General features: G+C 59.3%; 1 protein-coding gene across 1 annotated transcript; it reads left to right on the top strand.

The window, feature by feature from the left end:
* Positions 1-4,216: 4,216 nt before the first annotated feature.
* LOC309978905 (S-geranylgeranyl-glutathione receptor P2RY8-like) lies at positions 4,217-5,278 on the top strand (the record flags this gene model as incomplete). Its single annotated transcript, XM_082865571.1, has 1 exon — positions 4,217-5,278. One exon carries the CDS (start codon positions 4,217-4,219, stop codon positions 5,276-5,278), a length of 1,062 nt encoding a protein of 353 aa, XP_082721697.1.
* Positions 5,279-8,326: the final 3,048 nt, after the last annotated feature.

The raw sequence follows: 8,326 nt of genomic DNA, 5'->3' as shown, positions 1-8,326 counted from the left end.
AGCTACGGTCATCCCCGGCAGGATCTCGAGAAGAGAAGTAAGAGGTACGGTGAGAAACACAGACCTCGAAACCCCAAGCCGATGGCAGAGTTTCCTCTCGTGGGGTGTACGCTGGGCTCCAGGGAAAGACCCCCAGGCTGGCTAAGACCCGGCCAACTTCTACACGACATGCTGTTTGCACAAGCTTGCAGCTCCGGTTTCCGAGTCCCAAACCCTCGGGGGCAAAGGGCTTCTCCAGGTGACCCCAGCCAGAAGGAAACTCTGGATTCAAGTGGAGCGAGTCAAAACCCAGGTGAACCCATCAGGGAGACCTAAGAGCCAGATGCGGGGTCCTGTGAGGTGCGGTGCAGGGAATACACACCTGTGACCACCGCCGTGTCACCACCACAGCTCGCATGCAGCCACGGGCTGAGGCCATCAGTATAATGTCTGTCTGGGTCAGTTCGGGCAGCTATCACAGAATATTGCAGACGGGGCAGCTTAAACAACAGACATTTACTTCTCCTAGTCCCGGAGGCCGGATGTCTGGCATCAAGGTGCCAACGGGGTCACGTTGTGGTGAGGACCTCTTCCTGGCTTGCAGACGGCCCCTTACAGGAACGTGGCATCCTGGGCAGATCCTCAGCACAACAGCACACCTAACGGTCCCTTACAGCATCCTTAAGCCATGTCCTTGACTCCCACCAGCTGTCCCCACCCCGTGGACTCCAGGTCAGGTCGCCCAACTTGAGTGCCATCTTTGAAAGTGAGAAAATGCACACGCCGCGCTTCTCTTTCTTCCTTTTGTGTTTGTTTGTGTGTTTTGTTGGGGTGTTTTTGTTGCTGTTTTTCCTACTTGAAGTGTTAAAGCTCTTTTGTCCGGCATTCGAAGAAAGAGAAATCCGGTGTCCTCCAGGTCGATAGGGCAGCAAAGCCGTCACCCAGACTTTGAAAACCAGCAGAAGTGAACAGTGCGCCGCCTTTGGTTTGCATTTACATAAGAAATTAGAAAGAAAGTGAAACGGGGACCCGCTGTGCCCAGAAGGCGGGGTGTAGGCAGCCCCAGGGATCCCTTGTCCCCTCCGGGCCCGGGCCCTCCCTCTCTGCGGGTCTGAGGGGCCGACAGTCAGGAGTGGGGTGTGCGGACAGCTGGGTGGGCTTCTCTGTCACGGGGGCGGGGGGCAGATCAGCGGGAAAAACAGAAGTTCAGGAGTGCGAGGCTCAGGTGCCAGCAGCTCAGAGCCCACTGGCTCCGGAGGGCATCCAGGGCATCTGCCCACACCTCAGTTATGCCCATATTTGCAGGAGGGACCCGGCGTGTTGGGACCTGGCATCGGCATGGCTGCCCGGCCCAGGGCTCTGGGGCTCTGCTCCAGACTCTGCTCTGTGAGCTCTGAAGGGCAGGCTTGGTGCTCCCCAGCGGCTCCAGGCAAAGAACAGGGGCTTTCACGCCATGAACGTGGGCAGGAGACCCAGCCACTTGTTCCCAGCTGGTTTTGGATTTAACGTTTCTGAGAAAGCGCGGCGTGAGGACCCGGTGGGAGGTGCCGCTGTGGGCAGGGACCTCCCACCTCTGTTATCCCGAGCGCTCTATGGAAGGGTCTGGAAATGCAAACCCACTGTCTCTTAACAGGAGGGTCAGCATAAAAGTAACGAGCATCTCGTCATGGTCCCCCAGCCCCAGGAGGGCCCTCAGGACCATTGGCTCTGTATCATCAGGGTTCTCCAGAGGAACAGAAACCAAAGGATGGAGAGCTATAGAAGCATGTATCTATACACGTGTATATTCAGTTGCATGTACCTGTATGTGTACACATGTACTACTGCACAGATGTGTATGTATATCTATACATAGACATCCTATGACGTGCATATATATACGTGCATATACACACACACATATATAACCTATGGCATATATACCCTATTGCATTTATGTACATATTTATGTCTACATATATACACATAAATTGTATACACATACTTGTGTAATTGAATATACATACACATGCGTGCAATTGTATATACACGTGTATATATATACACACACATGCATGGATATGCCATAGGATATATATCTGTGTGTATACACACACACACACACACACACACACACACACACACATTGGGTTGGCCAAAAAGTTTGTTTCGGTTTTCCCATAAGACCTTACAGAAGAACCCGAACGAACTTTTTGGCCAACCCACTGTATGCAGGCAATAGGGTGTATATGTGTATATACACGTGTGTATACATGCAATATGACATATATGCGACCAGATACGTGTGTATACACACACACGTATATGCACACCCACACATACAACTATATGCAAGAGGATGTATATATACATAAGTGTACACGCGTATACAAACACACAAGCCTATATTTGCACATATACGTACCTACAAATGTTAAATACAATATATACATAAAGATATTTATCTCAAGGAATTGGCTCACACTGACTGTGGGGCTGGTGAGTCTGAAATCCGCAGGGCAGGGTGTCGGAGCTAGAGACCCAGGCACCAGCTGACCCTGCTGTCTGGATTCAGAATTCCTTCTTCTCCGGGAAACCTCAGCGTCTGCTCCTAAGACCGTGACCTGATGGGCAGTTTCCCCCACTCCTGTGACACATATTCTGATCGCATCCTCCTTTGCCCACAAAGAGCCCGTCCTATGCTTGGGAAAAGCCCTGGGAGCTCCCGGGGGGGTCAAGACAAGAACAAAGATGCCACACACCCGCCCGACAGCCGTTCCGTCTTCCCCATGGTTTGCAGGGAATGGGCTGCCAGCCGCACGAGGTACCTGGGCCTCTCCATGGGCTCCTGTATTGCTGTGCACTTCCCAGGAGGCAAGGAGGCCGCTGGGGTTCCAAAACCACGTCCGGCGGGGATGGCGGGGACATGGCACCTGGAAGCAGGTGCTTGCAAGACAGACACCGCTCCCTTCAACCGTAGTCCCTGGATCCCTCGGCTGGGAGCAGCCCGGGGGAGGCTCCTCTGTGGGATCATCGGGGAGGAGCAGAGGATGCTCTGTGTGGTCTGTGGGGGGGAACCCCCAGGACCCCCCATCAGGGCCGGAGCCGGGCAGGGGATCCACTCCCCTTTGCAGTTTGGGAACGTGTCACCAGCACACCTCCAAGCCCCTTTTCTATCTTCATGTCCTGCTGGTGCTACCGGTGATGTCACAATAAGAGGAGTATTGTGACATCACCGGGGAGGGAGGGAGGGAGGGAAGACATGGGGATGATGTCTCAGGGGCCCCAACATCCACCACCACCCCCGCCCCAAAGGAGCATCCACAACGGGTGCTCTGGGATTGGGGTCCCGAACTTGGAAGGGAGTGGGGCTGCGGTGTTGGGGTGATGAGCGGTTATGGGCCAAAGGCAGGAGGCCAGGTGCAGGGTGACAGTTACTATCCTGCTGGGACCACGACGCCAGCAGCACAGCACACCCGTGTGGTCGGGGAGGGCAGCCTGCGATACCCAGCACAGCCCTGGGGTGGGGGGACCCTGACTTCACTGTGTGCCAGTGAAGAAATTGGGGCTCAGAGCACCCGAGGGAAGCTACTTTGCAGGTTGGAAACAGAGTCATTCCCTTGGTAACTTTGTAACCTTGTACCTCGGCCTCACCGCCCTGCATCCTCATGGCCCCAGCATCGAAGCCTCCGCACCGTGCCTCACAGCATGCTCCCCATGCTTCCAAGTCACAGGAAGGAAGGAAGTTGCCAGGGGAGGGGCAGGAGTGCAGTGACCCAGGTGCAGCTGGGCTGTGGGCCGTTACAGGAAGAGTCCTGTGTCCTCTGGCCCCAGCAGACTTGAGCCCACACCTGCTGCCTGCAGGGACAGGACACGGGGTCTCCACGTCCTGGTGTGGGGTCTCTTCCCCCCCCCCCAACCCGGTGCAGGATGGAGGGGCAGGTTTGTGACCCCCATGCTGGGTCAGGAGCCTGGCAGCCGGTGGTGGGTGTTTTCATATGGTTCCTTGTAGCTTTTGTGGGTGATGCAGCCCTTGAGGATTTAGCATCTATTGGGTCTGGGATACAGGTGGAGGGCGGGAAGAGGGACCAGAAGGGAGGGAGGGCCAGCAGAGGAGGAACCGGGAACTGCCCGCCCCTCGGGCGCCGGGGACCCTCCCATCTCTCCGTCCCTGTGCGGGCAGACCCCGTCGTCCGCCCCTCTCACCCCTGGCGCCCCTTTTCTCTTCCAGATCGGCCCCCCAACCCCCGGCTCCAGGATGGACATGAACGTGACGCGTCCGGACAACGCCACCCTCCTGATGCTGCGGGACCCGGCCATCGCGGTGGTCCTGCCGGTGGTGTACTCGCTGGTGGCCCTGATAAGTATCCCTGGCAACTTGTTCTCCCTGTGGGTGCTGTGCCGCCACATCGGACCCAAGACACCCTCGGTCATTTTCATGATCAACCTGAGCGTCACGGACCTGATGCTGGCCTGCGTGCTGCCCTTCCAGATCTACTACCACTGCAACGGCAACCACTGGGTGTTCGGCGAGCTGCTGTGCAACGTGGTGACCGTGGCCTTCTACGCGAACATGTACTCCTCCATCCTCACCATGACCTGCATCAGCGTGGACCGCTTCCTGGGCGTCGTGTACCCGCTGGCCTCCGCCCGCTGGCGCTGCCGCCGCTACGCCGTGGCTGCCTGCGCCGGCACGTGGCTCCTCCTTCTGGCCGCCCTGTCGCCGCTGGCGCGCACGGACCTCACCTACGCCGTGGAGGTGCTGGGCATCGTCACGTGCTTCGACGTGCTCAAGTCCAGCATGCTGCCCAGCGTGGCCATGTGGGCGGTGTTCCTCCTCACCCTGTTCGTCGTGCTCTTCCTCGTTCCCTTCGTGGTCACCGTGGCCTGCTACACGGCCACCATCCTCACGCTGCTGCGCTCGGCCGACCGCCACGGGGAGGCCCGGAGGTCCCGCGCCGTGTGCCTGGCGGCCGTGGTGCTTCTGGCCTTCGTCACCTGCTTCGCGCCCAACAACTTCGTGCTGCTGGTGCACGTGGTCAGTCGGCTCTTCTTCGGCCGCAGCTACTACCACGTGTACAAGCTCACGCTCTGCCTCAGCTGCCTCAACAACTGCCTGGACCCCTTTGTCTACTACTTCGCGTCCCGCGAGTTCCAGCTCCACATGCGGCACTACTTGGGCTACAGGCCCCTGCCCACCGGCAGCCCCGAGGGGCACCTCGAGAGCCTCGGCTCCGGACGCACGCTGTCCGTGCGCTCCGTGGAGGGGCTGGACGCCGCCGGCCGGCCCAGCGTCAAGCGGCAGGAGAGCGTCTTCTGAGCCGGGCGCCCCTCGGGGGCGGGGGCGCGGCAGCCGGGAGAGGGCGGCGCGGTCCTTCCCCCGCCCTGCGACAATCCACCCGCGGTCCCTCCGGGCACTGGGATTTGGCCGCGTGCCCGTGGACAGGCCACCTCGGGCCCCGTGCTCTGGGGGCCCATGGGTCCCTGCGACATCACCTGTTTCCCCCGACATCACCTGGTTCCCCCCGCCCCCCGGAGCCAAGCAAACACGGGGGCTCCCCGGCGGGGATCAGGTTCTCCTTAAATATCCCCAAGCCACAGCCCCCAGACCGGAAGGTCGTTTGTCCCGGAGGTGTGGACCGAGGGTCTCTGGGCGGATGACAAGTTTCTGAGTGTTTGCAGCTACAACTGCACCTCCCTGACCCGCCTCGGGGTTCAGCTTGCTTCAGGGGGCCCCTCCGGCCCGTTCTCTGGCTCCGCCTCCGAGCTGAGAACCCCAGGCCCCGGCAAGTCGTCCTGGGGGTCTGGAGAGGCTCCTGGCCTGACCCGTGGGATCCTTGGAGGACCAGGGGAGAGCACTGACCACACGAGCCCTTAGCAGGTCTGCTCAGCACCTGGGACATACCTGTGCCAGCCCCACTACCTGGGCTGCTTTGGGAAGATAAGGGGCCCAGTCCCCGGACTGCCCAGGATGCTAAACCAGCAGGTTCCCGGGAGGCCGGGATTTGCCTGAAAGAACAAACTTTGGGGTGCTTTGCACATCACGGGGAGATGCACAGGACTGAGCTCAGGGCCCTCTTGGGAAAGGAAAACAGCCCTGCAGCCTATAAGGTGAGACCTTGGAGGGGCCGGCAGGCGGGGGCTCAGGGACCTCCAGGGTGGCTTGGCTGTGGGGCAGGTGACGTCCCCTCCGTGGGTCAGAGATGCGGATGGGGGTTGTGAGCTGATGTTCTAGAAGCACCTGGTCACATTGGAAGAGAAGCAGACATACGTACGCTGGGGTGAACGGTGTCTCGCCAAAGTCCATGTCCGCTAGGAGCCGCAAAGTGTGACCTATGGGATCAGGGTGGCCCTACATCCAACGACAGGGTCCTTCTAAGGGGCAGAAGAGGAGAGACCCAGACACACAGGAGAAGAACCGGGAAGACAGAGGCAGAGACGGGAGGGACGCGGCCACAAGCCCAGGGACGCCCAGAGCCCCCAGAAGCTGGAAGAGGCGGGAAGGACCCTCCCCTGGAGCCTCTGGAGGGGGCGCGGCCCTGGGACGCCCTGACCTCAGATGTCTGGTCTCCAGGATGGGGGAAGATGCAGGTCTGTCCGGGGTTTTAGCCTGCAGTTTACGGGAACTTGTTACGGCTGCCCTCAGCCGTCTGGTCTCCGGGCTGGGGGAGGGTGCAGTCTGTCCGGGGTTTTAGCCTGCAGTTTACGGGAACTTGTCACGGCTGCCCCAGGAGACACACACACTCTGAAATTCTGAGGCTGAGCCTCTGGCTCCTGCTTGGGTGGCTGCAGGAGGGCCGTTGCCTGGTGCTGGCTCCCAGGGTGGGACCTGCTTTGTGGAATCCAGTCCCTCGGCTTGGAGGTGCAGCCTGGAGGGCCCCTTCACCGTCCTCCGCCCCAGGCCACGCAGCTGGGGCATCTCCACGGGGGACGGTGTCCGAGCCAGTGTCTGTGTTTACAGGGAGCTGAGAGCCACCCTCGGGAGCCTCAGAGGGACAGCCGGATGTGCCCCTGGGGGAGGACTTGAGCCCATGGGTGCAAGGGACGAGAAAAGGGCACGTGTCCGGGACCTGGATGGTCCGTGCATGGCGTGCTGTCCCCCCGCTCTTCCCCACTGTCCCAAAGGCGAACCCTAGAAAGCCAGGTCAAGGGAGCAGGAGTCCGGGGGCGGAACCCTGAGCCGGAGAGACAGCGGCGCCCACGCCTGGGCGCGGGCCTCCAGCGTCTGATGCTACAAAAGCGTGAGAAACCTCAAACCACCCTCACAGGACGTTTTTCTGCTGCTTTGTGATTAGGCATCACAGTTTGAATTCAGAGGAAGCCAGTCTAGGTAGTAATACCCTCCCCCAGTGGCTGTCACGTCCCTCCAGCCTTTAGGTCCCAGAGGGCTGTGCGAGCCCTTATTTGGTTGGCGGCCACTCCGCCATCCAGGGCTGTCGACGCCCCCATGACTTCTGCCTTCTAGGGGCCCCCAGTTCCACCGAAGTTCAGGAGGTCTGACAGGGTCTTTCGAATTGCTGGGAATTTCCATCCAGAACTTCAGGTGACCGTCAGCCTGTCCGAGAGGTCCGTCAGATCACCTGAAATCCCAGGGCGGGATTTGCCCCGCTTTCGGCCTTTTAACAATGTTGTGTGTGTGTGTGTGTGTGTGTGTGTGTGTGTGTGTGTGTGTGTTCTCCCCACACACTCCTTCAATCTGTTGCCCTCTTAAGCCTGCCGTAAAAGGATAACACATTCGCATGTACATAGACAGGAGAAAAAAACAAGATGTGCTTCTGGGATTCAGCTCTTGGGAGGGTGTGGGAGGAAAAACGCAGAGACCCATATCCCGGACTTCTCCCCGTGTGCTGGGCGGACAGGTCTCTCCCTCGGACTCCTGAGACCCTGCCTGACCAAGACCCTCCCATCTCATGGCCGAGCCGTCCCATGACCCTCCCACCAGGCTCCCTGGAATTTCAAGGATGGCAGAATCATGGTGTTCTGGGCTCCTGGCGTGAACCGGGCCAGCAGCACACGAACGGGGCACGGGTGGAACCCAGGATTGGTTGGGTGGGATGCTGGGGCTTTGGCTTTGCTGAAGGAGATCCTGAAATGCTGAGGGTGTAAATGGAAACAGTCCTGGGCGGAGTGCTACGAAGGTTGATGCCTGCTCTGAAATATGACAGCAGATACAAGCATGCACACATATGCACGCGCGCACACCCATATATGCACACGCCACACACGTGTGCACGTGCATGCGCCCACGTCTCTGTGTGTGCATGCACGTGTGTGCATTTGTGCCCGCGTGTCTGGGGACTGGACGAACGAAAATTGCCAGAATGCCGATAGCTCATAATGCTTGAGCCTGGGCGAAGGGAGCACGGGG

The sequence above is a fragment of the Leucopleurus acutus genome, assembly GCF_964270905.1.
Source record: "Leucopleurus acutus genome assembly, chromosome: Y".
Taxonomy (NCBI): domain Eukaryota; kingdom Metazoa; phylum Chordata; class Mammalia; order Artiodactyla; family Delphinidae; genus Leucopleurus; species Leucopleurus acutus.
Note: the sequence above shows the minus strand (reverse complement) of the source record. Positions and strands in the feature narration are given on the sequence as shown.